Raw genomic sequence first — 17,547 nt, 5'->3', positions numbered from 1 at the left:
ACCAGATGCTGGCTCTTACCTGCAGGCTGTTGAAGATGATGAAGAAGACTAACATCCAGAGTTGTCGGTAAGCCATGTGCAGTCCTCCCCACAGCCAGGTGATGGAAATCAGGGCAAAGAGGTACAAGACCAAGGGGATCTCTGCAAACCACAAACACAGAGTTTCAGCGGCTGTGCCCTTGGAAAAAACACTTTTTAAAGAATTACTGACACAGAACATAGTTTCGCTGTGTGTGGCTAACCTTGGAGCTTGTTCTCCAGTGGTGGGCAGCCCTTGTCCTGCTCTAGTTGGGTGGCAGTCTCAGGACTTTTGTGACCCCACCTGGGATCAGAAGACCAGCAGAAGGATGTCTGGGAGGTATGAGGGGCAGAATGAGCACAGCCCAGCTCAACAAACCAAGTGGTGGGAAGAGCGCACATGAAGTCAAAAAATATGCTGAACTTTGGAAAAGAATAGAAGAACTCTTGGCAAGCTCTAGAAATTTTGAGAGAAAATTGATTTCTAAGAATTGAGAGGAAAGGGAAAAGAAGGAAAGTATTATGGTGAGTTGGTTTTGCATGGCTCGATTTTTTTTGAGGAGGGAAGACGCCAGCCACAGAAGTAATTTTTCCTGTGGGAAGCTGCTAGAAGCTTTCTCTATGCCTGGCAAAGTCAATCGTGGGCTGGGTCTAAAAATAGGCATGCTGCTAAGCCAATTAAAGTAGTTGGTAATGCCTCTGTGATTACATACTTAAGAAGGAAAAAAAATACATGCAATTCCTCTTCCTTCTTCTCCTCCCAGGGTGGCAAGGTGGCCACTGGGGGCCTTCCCAGTGTGACTGGGACCATGTGGCCAGGGCTATCTCAGCACAGTCCACAGCAAACTGTGCTCGCTTGGCTGTTTTAACTAACCATGCTGAGGGCATAAGGACACAGGCAGCAGCAGCAGCTGCTCCTTTCAGTGCCCCGCATGAAGAGAGGCGCTGAACGGAGCTGGCACTGTGGCAGCTGGTGCCACCTGTGCTGTGCTGGCGAGGACCACCTGGCCAGCAGCAAAAGTCATGACAAGCAATTCCTCAATGCAGAGCTTGGATGGGATCAACCCTATAAGAATCTTTCAACTCACAGAACTTGAAAACAACCAAACCTACAGACCCCAATTCTTTCCTATGTCAGAGAAAAGGAAAAGGTGAAGACACATGAGAGCAACATGGGGACACCAAGGTCAGTGAAAGGATGGAGGAGCAGGAGGTGCTCCAGGCATCAGAGCTGGGATTCTTCTACAAGCCATGGTAAGGACTATAATAAAACAAACTATTTCCCTGTAATTTGTGAAGTACATGTGGGGATGCAGAGGTGCACTCACAGCCTGTGAGAAAATGTGTTCATGCTGGAGCATGTGGAAGCTGAAAAGCTGTAGTCTAGGGGGAAACTTGAAGAAAGAAAGAAGACCCTTGCTTCCAGAGATAGAGAAAGAGAGTCCTTGCTTTAAAACTAGACAGTTCATCCTTAAAAGACTACATTCCATGAACTAATGACCTATGCAAACGGTTGTGGGAAGACTGCTTTGCCCGTGGGAGGTACTCACTTACAGCAGGTTGGGCGGGACTGCTACTCATGAAAATTAGAACCACTTTAGAGAAGTTACAAAGAACTGTTTCCTGTGAGAAGGACCCCACAACATAACAGAAGAGACTCTTCTTCCTAAGCAAACTGAAGATTTTTTAAAAATAACAGATGGAATAAAAAAATGACTAAAAAACTGTTTTGTCTCCCTGCACTGTCAGTGGGAAGGAAGGAAGAGTGGGAGTGGGGTGGAGAAAGGGTGTTCTAAAGGTTTATTTAGTTTGCATTCTCCTCTTTTAATTTTTTTAATATTTTTTTCCTTTTGTCTTTTAAGTTTTGAGCCTATTTTGCCCTTAAAGTGTTTCCTCCTAATCCTTATCTCACACCATAAGCCTTTTGGGTTTTTTCTTTCCCCCTCCTCTGCTCAACTATAACAGAGGACAATGAGTGAATGGTTTTTCATGGCTGCCTGGCATCTAGCCAGTGCCAAACCATGACACATGGTTACATAAGTGGTCCCAGCTCTGGCCACTTACAGGGTTGTAGGAAATGATAAGAATAGCTTATTCTTTGATTTGTTGTTATTTTCCTTTTCAAGTCAAACATAAGACATCAGACCCCAAAAAACTTACAGTGACAATTTCCTCTCAGCCCAAGAGACCCACAAGATAGACTTTGAACCAGTTAACTTCATTCATCTTCAAAAATATGTGCAGAATCTGTCCTTAAGGATGCACACATTCTCCATTTTATGTTCTCCACTATATTTACAGCATAAAAGATTTAGGGAATGCTGGCAGGAAGATGTCTGCCTGGACAAAGTTTGCAATAAGGAAAACAAAAGTTTTCACCTCCACATGTTCTCCAGAAACTGAAAAGAGCCAGCCCCTGTGTTACCATATTTGCAGCAGAATTCAAAGTCCATGTTTGCCAGGTCTGCACACTGCTTGGCCAGACACTCCCCTCTCCACATTAGTTATGAAGCATCAACAAAAAGTGGGTATGTGTTTTTACAGGCATTGCTCCAGAAACAGCAGTTTGGGAGCCCTTTAGCCATTTTTTTTAATATTGCACAAATAGTAAGGGCCTTCTGAATGTAGGCAATACCCCACATCATACAGACATAACATTTTAACCAGAAAAACTGTAAAGATACTGGCTTTTTGCCACATACTGAATATTGGTACAGTTCCGTTCTTTTTTTTCCTCATTGCTAATAATTGCCTAGTTATCAGTATTGCAAAGAGCTAATACAGAGTTGAAACTGTGGCATCATTTAAAGCCTTGGATCTTCAAGTTCTGTATACCCATTTGTTGGATTTTGATCCAACAAAAGCTCAATAATTAGAGCAAACATATCAGAAAAAAAGCACAAATTCTTTTAAGTTCGTAAAATCAGAATTGCACAAAGAAAGAGAATGCTAATAAATAGTCTTGATATGGACCAAAATAGTATAATTATTTGTAGTTTTCTTCATGCGAATATAAAACCAATAACCCACTCCCAAAGAAATCCCAAAGGGTTATTCTGAGCAGATGAAACTTCCCTGATATGACTTTTACTCTAAGTCCAAGTGAGTTATTACTAAGGATAAACCTTCGTGGATAAGACTTATGATGTGGAGAAGTCAGCTCAAAATTACGGTGATGTAACTGAGACACAGACAAGCAATTCTGTTGGGTATTATATAATCCAATCATGCTGGTCCCCATTTTTGGTATACTTACCAGACTGTTTTTTAATACCAGAAGTGATGGAAGATTTTATTTAAGCAACAGGTAGTCCACACCCTCCTTAAATACATACAAATGTATATATGCATGCATATATCATTGTCCTGACTGTTCCTGACTTTCCTTGAAAAATGTCCCTGTTTCCTTACTATAAGCTTAAGAAACACTGACAGCATTGACAAATTCAATACAGATAAATGCAGTTTATGTAGCTCTAGTTGCAGCTTGTTAGAGCTTGAAAACTTACCATAGTCCAGCTTGATATTTAACTTGGTGAAATTGTATTCATTCAATTTACCAAACAACTAGAAGTGTCCCCTGTTAGTCACTCCTTCATTGTTGAGAAAAGATAATTTCCTTGTTAATCTGTAAAATTAATTTTCTGTTCGGAGGGCTGCAGTACATTGTAATAAATTATTAAGGGTAATAAAATTGTAGTTTACTACAGTAGGAGAGTCCTTAGAGTAAACACAAGATTTTGTAAGTGATTCACACAAAAACAATGTGAGAGAAACTTCCAAATTCTCGAACTGTGAGAATTTGAAAGATAGGCTGTAGTATTTTCATTATGAGTTTGGATTAGATTACAAAACTCATAATCCAGGGAAAATATGAGGATGATGGAAAAACTCAGTCACCTCATCAAGAACCTAAAAGGAACTGTACTAGGTATATAAAAAGTTTGTCTGGCCTTGCTTTTAAGAAGGGCCAAAAAAGTTGGATGGATATAATACTTCTCCCAGCGATTCTCCCATTTACAACTCAGGAGATTCCCTAACCAGACACAGGGCTTTTTTCCCTATTTAGTAATCTTCAGGGGACTTTTCTTTCACAAAATCATTCTGAACTTCTTAAGTTCAGAAGAATTATCAGAAGAATAAGGAACACTACAGTAATATCATAAGATTCAGGTAATAAAATGCCAGATTGCCCAGCTGAAAAAGCTGTGAGCCTTGTATATGTTGTTTGGTTTCCCTATAGTAGAAACAAGAAGAAAGAATAGGAAACAAAACATGAAACATTTCCGAACAGTTATGATGTCACCGACACTGTTTTTAAGTTTGCAACAAACGAAACCCTTACAAATAAACCTGAAATAAACCTCACAAAGAAGAGGAAGACTGGTGAAGTTTAAAGTTTCATTCTCTGTTGCATTCTAAGGTATCAGGAGATGTCTCTGTTCATTGCAGGGAGGTTTGACTAGATGACCTTTAAAAAGCCCTTCCAACCCAAGCCATTCTATGATTCCATGGTTTGCAATGACCTACCAAGAAAAATAATTTCATGATCTCCTATGTCTACACCCAAACCTACTGCAACCTAAGCAGGCTGCTTACTGATGTCCGCAAAGAAGTTCAACCCCCTAGGACTGTGGTTCCAGTGAGCCAGGGCACACTTCTTCAGAAATAAGAACTGCAACACTTTTCACACTTCTGTGCCTGAAAGGATTGGACAAGTGGTGATAGATATTAAATTTTAGAACATGGGATGAACCTGCCTAAAAAAAAGAGAAAAAATATTTTTCAGTACCATTTGTATCCTGTCCATCAACTCCCTTTGTATGCATGAAACACCTCTTTTGGAAATCATGGGAAGGGGATATCTGCCAGCCTCTGTATCTGAGAACACTAAGAGCCATGTGGCCTCTTGGTAGTCCAAGACTGGGAGGACAAGCAGCATTGAAGAATAAAGAAGTGGAAGCAACTGTGAAGATGAAAAAGAAGATGAGGAGGAGCCTTGCACCATGACGCACTGTCATACTTTCAATGGCTCACCTAACAGCACGTTGAAGATTGAGGTGGATTAAAATACGGCAGTGTAACTTCACTAATGAAGTGACAGTTCCTGTGCTTAACCTCTCATCCCTGTATAGTGCCTATTGATTATGAATTAATAGTTTGATGCTGTCTATTACAACCTATTTTACCAGGCAGAGAGGAAGCAACAGAAAACCTCCTGTACAATTTCAGGCAGTGACTGCTCATGGTGCATAGTGAAAAATTATTGGAAAATGCCTTCCTGTTAAGAGGGGCTTTTTTCTTTAAAGTGAGGAAAAGCAATGGGCAAGCACTTAGAACATCTACTAACTGAATTACCAACAACTCACTTAAACAAAGGCATCAAAACAGAAGTCCTTCCTTCCTTCCTTCCTTCCTTCCTTCCTTCCTTCCTTCCTTCCTTCCTTCCTTCCTTCCTTCCTTCCTTCCTTCCTTCCTTCCTTCCTTCCTTCCTTCCTTCCTTCCTTCCTTCCTTCCTTCTGCCACTTCTTTCCTTCTGCCACTTCCATCCTTCCCTGATATTAGGCAGAACAACAAGTCTGAGCAATGAAAAATGTTAAACTAAATATAAATTAAGAAAACTGAAAATTGTTAAATAATATTAATGCTTTGATGATATTGCAGAATATGTCTTTGCAGAAAATATCTATATGATTTAACTGTGGAAAATAAAGCATGAACTGTGCATTCATAATGTATTTAAATGTCTGTATTTTCACCACCGTGTTGGTCCATATTATTTTCTTTTCCCATTTTCTTTATTCTTTTTAATAAATAAGAAATTCAATAAAAGAGGCAATTGAATAATACAGCTTTAATTGTATTCTGAGTTTACATATAAATATTTACTATGTGTCCTCTCCTTAGGCTGGCTCTTAAACTGCAACTGATAATGCAACCTTAATAGCTTTTAACAGTTTTTAGCTAAACATGAAGATCTACTGCAAAACCTGAAAGATCTTTATAAACTTTTTTTCCCAGAAGACTGGGGAGAGTGTGCTGCTTCACAGAATTTCAACAATTTTTGGGAGACCTAAATTAGTAAAATATTTACAGGCTATTGCTTAAGAAGTCACCAGTTAAACTTAGCAATGTAAATATAAAAATGTCACAACAACATTTTTTTAAAATAAGCTTGAAAACCAGTGTTCCAAGTCCTGCTGGCTTGGTTTTCAATTGTTTTTGACAGCTGCAGTAAAAAAAAAAAAAAGGGGGTTTGGTAACAGGATTTTGTGGCCAAAATAAAAAACAAAACAAATCAGGTTCCTCTCATAAAGTTCAAAGAGGGAAATATACCACCAAGAAAATGCAATCAATGAATCATAACAAAACCATTGAATCCTCACTGGGAATGTTAAATGTGCAGAATTTAACAGTACCAGATACTGAAGACAAGAAAACTAATAGATCCATGTCCATGAAACTGAACTGAAAAAAAATGTTCATTGATAGTTTGTAGAAATAGGAAGTAAAAAATGTGCCAAAATATTTTGTTCATTAATATTTTTTTGATCTGCTGATCCTTGTAACAAGGAAAATTTTGAAATTAAAGTATACTTTCTAAAAGAAAAGCACATGTTCCATTAAGTATAACAAATACATCACTACTTCAAAATCATAAAAGACTAGCCTCTCAAACCTTTGCACTAAATCTCAGGGTTTTGGCAAACTTTCACACACAACTTTAAGACACCTTGTGTTATAATAAAAGGGGAAAAATAGGGCCTTTTATCATAGCTTATGCTATTACTGTTATGCAGGGAACATGGCACATCACAGAAAAGAAGCAAATCAACAGAATAAAGAAAAATATAATCCTATTTATTTCCACATAAAATTATTGAAATGCACAGTTGCAAAATATTAAATGAGTGCTAAAATTGCAACTGTGCAGTTACAATTCATGGATTTGAACTTGTTTCTGCAGACTTCTTCGAAGGAAAAAAGCTAATTTAGACATGTGAAGCATATTGCAAGCAATCTAAATTACACGAGTGAAGAGGATACATTTATGTTATTACCTTATTCAGATCTTAGTTCATTATTTCAACTCCTAATTATTTCAGCTTGTGCATTTTGTCCTAATAGAATTTTTAAAAATTCTCAAAGGCAAAGATTTGTTTTTCTCCTAATCACAAAAAAGAAAAGCTCCTAGAGCATTATGAAGACTAAAATATTATATACAGTGTGTGTGCTGAGTACTGTGAATGCATATAACTCAGTTGGTGTAGGCAGACTATTTAGCATGCTCTGTTGTGACTAGGAATTGCAAACTGCTAACACATTAAATGTATCTAGAGGCTGGAACTAGATGATCTTTAAAGTCCCTTCCAACCCAAATGATTCTACGATTTCATATTGAAGAAATTTATATGAAGGAAGATGAAAGTAGGAGTTAAAGTTTTGCAAGTAAATATCTAAGGCATTATTAATGAAGTTCTATTTTGACAACATGAAGTTTTAATCTTTACCTTAATTCTGGCACTTTTGCAATTATGGTATCTGATTCAGGTAAGTTGTACTGCATATTTATAAGCAGGGCATGCCAGTGAAAATTATGTAAGTTCAAGATTCACTCAATAAATGAAGCTTATCTATTTACAATTATCGGGGGGGGAACATTCAAGTTGTTCTGTTACATTTTTAAATCTTTTTTTGAAATTAGGAAAGGTTAGCAAACAGAAAACAAAACAATTTATATTGGATTGCTGTCCTGTTACTATTCATTTTCTGTATTTGCATATTAGGACCTGTCACTAGTGGGTTTTCACAGGGCTCCATCCTCAGCCCTGTGCTCTTTAAGATCTTTATTAATGACTTAGACACAGGACTGGAAGGAACACTAAGCAAGGTCACAGATAATACAAATGTGGGAGGATCTGTTGACTCTCGAAGGCAGGGAGGCCCTGCAGAGAGACCTCAGCCAGCCACAGGAGTGGGCACAGGAATGGGCAATCACCAACCACAAGAAGTTCAGTAAAGGAAAGTGCCAGATTCTGCACTGGGGTGGGGCAACCCTGGATGGATGGACAGACAGATTGGGGAATGAGATGCTGAAAAGCATGCCATGGAAAGGGATCCGGGTTCTTGGTCAAATACAAACTGAATATGAGTCACCAGTGCCCTGGCAGCCAGGAGGGCCAACAGTGTCCTGTGATGTAAACTTAAATATTAGTTAGCCCAAAGGCTGTTTATCCAATGAATCTCTGACTTGGCTCCTGTCAAGGCTAATTTTTGAGAAGGTAGTTTCTATATATAGGAGGACAGTCAGCCAACAGAACATGTTTGCTGAAAGGCTGGCAAACAGAATCTGTACAAAGTGAGGACTCTTTTTAAGCAAACTCAATGCCTACTTCTGAATGACTACAGAGATAGAGCTAGCATTCCTTGAAAATCATCTTTCCCAGTCTTTTCAGCCTTTCACACTTTTCTTTCCAATATTCACTTTTGAGAAGGAAAAAATGACTGCTCTAAGAGATAACTAATTCTTGACTCTCCCACTGCCCTTTCTTGAGCCCTCTACTGTCAAGGAAAATTCTCTGAGCTAAGTAAATTATATCCATCACCATGCAAACCAACATGACCAGTAACAGAAATTCTGGAACAGTAAAAAAGAGCACGAGAGGGCAAACTCACATATTTGCTGCTGCAGACAGGGTAATGAGAAGTGTGCATATTGCTCAAATTAAGATTTGGCTAACCTATTTACTTGCTTTTATTCTACACTAAAACCTTCATTTTATCATATTCTTTTACAGTGACAACCTAGTCACAGTAAAGAGTATAAACACTTTCTAGGAAGATCACAGACCGCTGCCAAAGGAATTGGCACCAATTACTAAAAGAGATTTTTTCTGGGCTAGCTGTCTATACCATAGTTGGGCTATGGTATTTTCTTGAAACTACCAGAATAAGGTACAAGAGATAAGAATTTACTAGGAATAATATAGAGGGCTAGGAAGAATATATGCATGACAGAAAAGGAGGTACAATTAAAAAAGGGCATTGTATAAATAAAAGTAATAGACCTTCCAATTATACCCTATCGTTTTCCAAGAAAATATTTATCTGTCTAGAAACAGATCATCTTTGCAGCTACCAAATGTTTTCTTTTAAGCATGTACAGTGAAACCCAGCATTGTTAGTCTGCTCTCAGGAAAGAAAAAATACACAGTATTCTCCTTTAGTGTGGGTAGTAACAAACTCTGCTCATAGGAGAGAAAAAAGTAGTAAACCACCATGCTACTACCTAAGTTCAGCAAGATGTTTTACAGAATTTACAGAATTTATTCCAATAGCTGTAGAAGAACAACATGATGGCTGTCTATAACGGAGTGGATGTATTAGTAGAAAAGGGAAGAGCAACTGATGTCTTCTGTCCTGAATTCTCTAAGGCATAGATAAACTGTTGCTTGGTGGCCCCACCTTTCCTCTGGTTTTGGATGAAACAGAGAGATGGGATATTCATATTTTATGGCATATTCATTGTCAAAAGAAAACAGAAAAAATACTGTATGTCTGTGCAACTTAAGGAGGCAACATTACAAAAAGACTTTCCTAACACATAGTGTCTTGTAAGTCAGAACTTGGTGCAGGTATAATGGAAGACCTCTTTTATGTTTCAAAAGTAAAATATCATCATGAAACTGACTGCAGATAAATTTACTGATGTGAAAAATGTTGTTTCCCAAAGCATCCATTTATGTGGCTACAATAACAGGAGCAGCAGCAGCTCCCAGGAATTTTGTAAGAAAATGGAGTCAGCTGAGTGAATGTCAAGATTCGAGATTTATAAGTGATACTCGGCCTTACCACTGCAAACTGCCTTTCACTAAGTCTTACAAGCACAATATACCCAGAAGACATTAAAAACTGTGTAAATATACTACCAATACCTTTAATTTCAGAAGACAAATATTCAGTCAAAAAAGGCAGAGATCCTAGTCAACAGTTCGTACTGTGATATGTAGTTATAGGTAATGTTCCAAACTGCAGAAATCACCATATTTTCTCTCTAGAAGGTTAAATCATAAACACAGCTACATGGAGTCCTCTTATACAATTACAGCCACCATAAATTGCAGGACACAGCTTGTTTTTCTCTCTAAAATAGCCCATCTCCAACCTGCTCTCACTGTCACCATATGCAGTATTTCATTTGTGCTTACAAAAGCTCTTTGGTAGCAAAACAGCAGTTTGCCTTGCAGGTGCACAATTACAATTTCTTTATAAATAAATTAACTGAAAGACTGACAAGAGGAATCACCTCTGTGCATTTATATCAGAGAGAAATTAAAGAGTGCAACTAAGGTCTTGGATATCATCAGACCTTATCTGAATTCATACAGATCTTAGTCAAGCTAACATTGTGTCATTAAAAAGGACAGAAATATTTGCAGAAATGTTCAGATTGTACATACTTAATATTTATTATAATTTTCTCAAGAAAGGAATATATCTCTGTACCCCAAATATCAAAAGATTATTTGCATTAGGTTTTAAAGCTCTTATTTTTTTTTACAAAATACTATGAAGAGAATAGAAATATTCTAAGCTTCCCACAGAGTGTCCTATTATTATTAAATATTGGTCTAAACTACCACAACTTTATTTTGGGAACATTGTAGTTGAAATTGTTCTGATAGAGGAGGCTGACTGAAACTTCCTGTTTTGCACAAGACAGATTTTTCCTTTCAAGCACGTTTTAGTTGCAAGTAGCATAGGAAATATCAAAACAGAGGCATTAACTCCAAATAGTCCAGGGCACAGAGCACCTCTGCTTGGCTTCACAGCCACAAAATATACAGCAAAACACAATGACCCAAAGCTGTGCCCATCACAAAGCTATGCCCATCACCTGGGGTTGAGCAGGAGGTACAGCCTGCATCCATAGGTGATCATGCTCTGCAAGTGGGCAATCACTGCACCTGAGCAGCCCCAGGCCTCCCTGGGATAGGTTGTTCGGTATCTCCAGCCAAAATCTAGCATGGGGACACAGTGATCCAAAGCAGTGCTTTGTTTTATTTCTGGTCTTCTCTTTAGGTAGACTAGACTTAGTCACAAAGCCAGTGATACTAATTTCTTGTTCTGGGTTTTACATATTTTTAACTCCCTCAGACAGTTAAGCATCTGCATAGCTTTGATCATCAAAGTACTTTCACAGACATCAAAGCGACATTAGCAGGCGTAATCTTAAAGTAAGTGCGTAGGTATCTACTGAACCATGGTTTCAGGTGGGGTTCTCCGAACTGGCAAGAACAGTCCCTACCATTCAAAGGTACAACTTGTTTGCTGACAAATCATACCTGCTGCATTCGTTCTTCCTCTGAAAATATCATCATACGCCTTCCATTGAGGAGTCACCTGATAGGCATGGATGAACACCACAAAAACCACCACCAGGCACATTAATGGCACCAGAGCAGCAGTGAAGAGAGCAGCATAGGCATTTGGAATGAAACACCTGATGGAAAAAAATGGAAAAAAAATGCTATTGATAAGCGTAAGAGACACCTTGAAAGGCCACAAGTAGAATACAGAAACAAATATTTATGAAAAAGGATGTGCTTTACAAACCACAAATCCTTTAACTCTGTTCCCAGAGTAGCCTTGATAAGTTCCTTTCTGTTCAGTTGGGTCTTATCTCATTGGTTAAGCTAAATATAACATGCATACTGGAAGAGCAAAAGCTATACTTCTTAAGATATAATGATATCTTAAGAAGTATAGCTTTTGCTCTTCCAGTATGCATGTTATATTTAGCTTAACCAATTTTGAAAAAAATTAAACTGGAAATGAAAAATATTGTATTTTAACAAACTACATGCTTCTATATTCATTTAAAGTGATCATTCTTAGTCACCAATTTCTAAAAGGACATAATGAAATTTTCTATACTTAGCTCCTGAAAGCACAAATTAAGTTTTGAAAAAGATATTTTTAAAATAAATGAACAAGTCCTAAAGACAACATAACTTTTCCTTCTCAAGTCATTTGCTCACAGAAACCAAATGTTCACTCCCTCCTCCTTTTTTCCCCCAGTTGTTCAGCCTCTCCTTGCCCTTTTCATTTATTTGTTATAATTATTTTTAAAGATGTGTCAAGAATATTAATTATCCCTGAAACAGTCAAATTATCCATATATAATGATGACTTGAACAAAAAGGAGATGATAGTTAAAGAGGGCTCTAGGAGTGTGAGAGATCAGGGTTTTCTGTGCTCTCCCTGGAGACCAGTATGGGCTTTACAGCCACTGACCCACTCTACGGATGACGCACAACAGAGCAGCCCAAGGGATGGTGCAGGAGTCAGTATGTCTTGAGATTATGTGACCACTGCCATCCCTACTGAGAGGGTGTAACTTACAGCCTTCCTATTTCTTAGACCAGCACATCTAAGTAAGCTTAGCACTGATGCTGATATATGTCTGAGAGAGGCCTAGGTACATGGTTCACTGACATACCTGCTTGGATAAACCTTCTGGGTTTGCTTAGGTGTACTTTCATATACTGCCATAAAGTCAAGATTGCATCCTGTGTTGTGTCTTTCAGAACAGCAGTCATGCATACTCAGTGAATCCCAAAAATAATTTCCAGTACAATCTAGATATCTTTCACAGCTCTCTGCAGAATCTAGAGGCTCAGTCAGACACCAAGCTTAGATATCATCTGATAACATAACTGAACATGCATCAGGGAAAGTAGGAACTCTGCATCGTAATTCAAAGTGTTTGTTCCTTTCCTCATAGAAGAGATACTTCAGTCCTTTGCTCATCTTGGTGGCCTTCACAGGACCTTGTACAGTCTGTCCACGTCCCTTTTGTACTGAGAAGACCAGAACTGAACCCAGCACTCCAGGTGTGACTTCATGAGTGCTAAGCAGAGGGCCAGGATCATCCCCCTTGATCTGCTCTCAACATGGTTGATATGGAGCACAACATCCCATCCATTTAATCTTTCTAATTTTAATTATTTCTTGGGTATGAAAGTTATTTTTTTCCCCAAATATATTCTTGAGTTGGCACAACTAGCACTAAGAAATGAAATCATATCACCACAACCTATGCTGTATTTAATGATTATCCTGAAGGCAAGAATCTCAGCACAAGAATAATCCTCTATAAAATCATATTTAAGTTCTCAAATCTGTATTTTTTTCAACTTGATGAATTTTTGTTTTTCAAAGATAATATGCACTCCAAAAATCTACCAGAGTTTTTGAAACTTTATTGTTATCACTCCTTTATATTCACTTTAAAAAAGCAGTATAAAAATGAAAATCTACAAAGATGAATCACTTTTACAAATAACCTTTGGTACTTGCTCCAAAAAATATACTGGAAAGTTATGTAAAGAAATACACAAAGCCATATTAATCTTCAAAGCTTACTTTGAATTTTTTTTCTTGAAGCAATGATGTGCAGGTCAATGACAACCACATCATCCTGTAAGATTAATTCATATATAGTCATGTGATGACATATGTTGACAGATATATTTTATTATAGAAATCATATGGAATAACATTATAGGAACCAGCTGCAATTATTTATTGTACTTAATACTGGGGACACAGATATTATTCCATTACTGTGACACATCTGTCTCATGGAACTACTCTGTATTGCATATTCCTAGCACTGGATAGAAATATTAGAAAAATACCCCAAAATATCAGCTAAGTTGATGTTTCAGAAAACAAGTACTCTACTTTAAAAGGCCCCGCAAGACTGATGTAGAAGCTTAAAAATCTACATAATTATAAATCTTATTTGTCTGAAGAGCATTATTTCCTGCAGTAATTTCCTTTCCTAGCTTTCCAGAAAGTTCCTTTTTTCTTTTTTTTTTTAAGGCCCTAGATTTCTTTAAGTATTTTGTTTCGTTTGTTTTGAATTTGAGTGATAGCAAAAAAACCAACTAAACAACCAACAAACCAACCAACCAACCAATCAAAAAAATCTATCCACTGAAATACTACCTTCTGCAAGAGAGAAAAAAAAAAACAACCAACCAACCAACCAAAAAAAAGAAAAAAAAGCCAACAGGAAACGAGCACTTCCAGCTTCTTCAGTTCTCATTTTATCATAGAGATACCATGACTTCCTTGTAACACTTCCTTTTATCAAAATTTACTTTTTTCCCCTCACCCTTTTGAGAATTTTTGATCCCAGCTTAGGCCTCTTCTAGTATTGGAAAGAAAGCTATTTAGCTTTTGTCCCAAGCTGCCATAAGTCCTGCCCTTCTTGACTATTGTTATCTGATTGGAGGGCTCAACTCTGGTTCTGTGCTGACTACTTTGTTTTGATCATTGACTTTGTTGATGTCTAATTTTGTTTGGATTGCTATAAATTTCTCTGTTAATTTTGTGTGAGGACTTAAAGAATGCAATTGTCTCAAAACACTGTTCCTATGAGAAAAGCCATCAACAGGAACTTGAGATAAGTACCTTTTTATAGAAAGCTGATAACAAAAACTGATGGAACATTTTTTAACTGGCCCCAATAATTGCTTGTATTTTCAGTTTACCAATTTTTGTGATTTGTTTGTGTTTTAATTGAAGGAACTCATTGGGAGACCAAATATTAGTAAGATTACATAAGGAAAAACATTGAATGTTTTATTACTTTGATTTTTGCCAAGTTTGTCTTTGTAAAAAGACAAACTAAAAAAATAAATGGTGTGGGAAAAGCTTTTACTTTTATCTCATGCATATATTCTTTTATTTCTACCAGCTGAGAATTAGAAAATTCTACCAAATTTAGCATGAGAGTTGGTTCAAGAATTTATGCATATTGGAATCATGCAAACATGTATTAACCTTGCAAGTTCTGCCCCAGAAGGCTTTTATATATCATGACTTGGCATAATTTTTCAGAAACATCAGAAGAATTAATAAGTAACCTAAACAATCTTAACAAAACAAAAGGAAATAATTGAGTCTCCCTTCCTAAATTAGAATGATGGACAGCCATGGACTAAAAATAGCTCATGGATAAAATTCAGAAAAGCCTTTTACCACCTATCAAGACCTGTAACTGTTTTTGAAAATACTTGTATTCTCACATTAATATGCCGGATCTACTATTAGGTTTTCTAGCATGATTATTTTAACCTCACCTCACTTCTTTTATCTATTCCAGTCAATATAGTAACTACAGTACACTGTGGACCACACATGCTTCCAACTCGTGGGTGCAATTTCCCTGCAGTAGTAATTGCAAAGGAATGTAATGAGAGCAATTTTCCCACTGAAAATAAAATTAAAAAAACAATAATAACAAAAAAAGAGAGAAAAAAACAACTAAATTTGAAAGGAAAATCATTTCACTTATGATTCCATCAACAGTAGCCACAGCTTTTGTTTTGTGTCAAAATTAAATCACAACAGAGCTTTAATCTATCCTCTGGAGAACTGAGTATAGGCTCAATTTGAAGATGTGTTTGTCTGAAAACCTTTTTATATAAGAATCTATTTTTTTATATTAGAACTTTTCATATTTTGTATGAGAACTTCGTGTGCTAAAACTTAATTTCTCATGGTGTGTAGAATTACCCAGTGGGACAGGAATGTGGGTCCCTTCCAAGTCAGAATATTCTGTAATTCTGTCATTACTAACAAAATTTCTCCAGCTATATGCTGATGTGGTTGAGAAAGAACCCTATTTTGAAGCTTTTAAAGTACATGAAGACACATCCTCAACAAACCCATTCACACTTGTTTCAGTGTGCAAATGTAATCATCAATTGTGCTGCGAGACCTGGTCATCCCCTTGAGTCTTGGCTGACTGAGAAAATACCTGTCATAATACGTAACATGTGTATTTGTTTGGGATACCCCTGCAGGGAATTTAAACATCAACACTTGCTGTGTAATTCTATGGCTAATTTCAAGCCCCAAATGTACCTGATAGACAGATGCACTTGCAAGACAAGCCACTGTGGTACAGCACTTGGATCAGTCTGGGGATATTCTGATGAAAAGTGACCGACCCTAACTCCGCATGCTGGTCTAACGTGCAAGATAGTAGTCTCATCCATTTGCCCAAATTGTGTATTTCACTATTCATCAGCAGGAAGGACATGACAGGAATTTAATTCTCCTGAACAAAGCTAAGAATGGATCAGTAGTATATGTGCCCCAGATATAGTGGGACAAAAGATAGGTTTTAGGTTTAAGGTAGCTTTTCCATAGCACCAGCGGATCTTAGGAAATGTTATGTGGCAGGTACATGCCTTCAGTAATGGACCAGATATGACCAGATATTAACTTGCAATTCTAACAAGTGTCAAAGTCAGTTGGCATTAGATATGTTACTATTAAAAGAACAAGCGGTATATGGAATGTTAAATCTTATAGAAACTGAATGCACTATTGCCATTCGTGATATCATCAATTGAAAAAGCCTGAGCCACAGAAATGTCTGACATCAGAACTTTTTCAATCACTCTAACCCTAAGATTGGCTTCAAGAAATTAGCCCCAATACCTGGCTAAGATCCATATTCTAATAGTTGGGAGTCAGATATTGGGAGTTGGGTCTATTGAGAATTGGGTTGACGATTGCTGTTGGATTTGTCTATTTAATTACTTGAACAGCTGTTGTACATTTTATGATTACTGTCATTATTATTTCTGTTGCTTCTGTCTTTTCTCTTTGTCTTTTCTGTGTATGCACCACCCCCGTGAAAAATACAAACTGAGGAAAAGTCCCTGGAATTCAGCATTTGAGGCATGGGGTGGTGTGAGGGCTTAAAGAATGCAGTCACCTAGCCCAGGACACTGTCTCCATAAGATAAGCCACAACAATGGAATTTGAGATAAGCACAGATGGCAAAACAGGAAGACATTAACACCAGACCTAACGAAGGTGAAGATCTGGAATTAGCATACCAGGCAAAATTCTGATGTACAGACTGTGGGGACATAAGACTTATCTGGACAAAAAAAAAAAAAACACACAGTGAAAACTGTGAGAAAGGATCCACATGTCAGCCGAAGTTGTGGAAACTGCATCTAGGCCCCATGGATACCCCAAACTTGGACTGTATAAAAGTGGTACCTCCAGGTTAGCAACAGGGAGACCCCCACCACTGAAGACCAGGGTGTAGAAGGACCAGTGGGGTGCTGCAGGAATCCATGTGGTGAATATATTTTCATCTTCTGCTTAATCTCTCACTCTATTTCTTTCCTCCCCTGTCCCTCCCACTTTCCTCTTCTTTCCTATCTCTCTACCTCACATTTATTGTTAAATTTAATCTTTACTACTGATTTCAGCGTGTGGTCTCGTTAACACCTTGATTTGGCCAGAAGTATCTTATAATCAGATCATAACACTTTGACATTAAGATATTCCCATTGGTTTCTCTTGCCCTACTCCTATCTAAACTCATTCAATTTCATTGTCTTCAAGACTTCACCTTGTATCCTCCCAGTCTCTTATTTCATGCATGGTATACTTTAAACAGTACTTTATTTCCATCTCAATTGTTTC

General features: G+C 37.5%; 1 protein-coding gene across 9 annotated transcripts in view; it reads right to left on the bottom strand.

Annotated features, from left to right (window-relative positions):
* The window catches only part of ADGRV1 (adhesion G protein-coupled receptor V1), a 288,663-nt gene that overhangs the window by 33,930 nt on the left and 237,186 nt on the right, over nucleotides 1–17,547 (bottom strand). For 8 of the 9 annotated variants that reach the window (XM_071448717.1, XM_071448721.1, XM_071448720.1 and 5 more), the window contains 2 exons: nucleotides 11,364–11,521; nucleotides 20–141 (listed from right to left, as the gene is read on the bottom strand). In XM_071448717.1, coding sequence (XP_071304818.1) covers nucleotides 20–141; nucleotides 11,364–11,521 — 280 coding nt within the window. The remainder of the gene's footprint in view (nucleotides 1–19; nucleotides 142–11,363; nucleotides 11,522–17,547) is intronic. The other variant, XR_011682574.1, reaches the window with a different exon arrangement.

The sequence above is a fragment of the Agelaius tricolor genome, unplaced genomic scaffold, assembly GCF_023055355.1.
Source record: "Agelaius tricolor isolate 1412-34295 unplaced genomic scaffold, bAgeTri1.0.p SCAF_27, whole genome shotgun sequence".
Lineage (NCBI taxonomy): Eukaryota > Metazoa > Chordata > Aves > Passeriformes > Icteridae > Agelaius > Agelaius tricolor.
The sequence above is the reverse complement of the archived record's forward strand: the minus strand, read 5'-3'. Positions and strand labels throughout refer to the sequence as shown.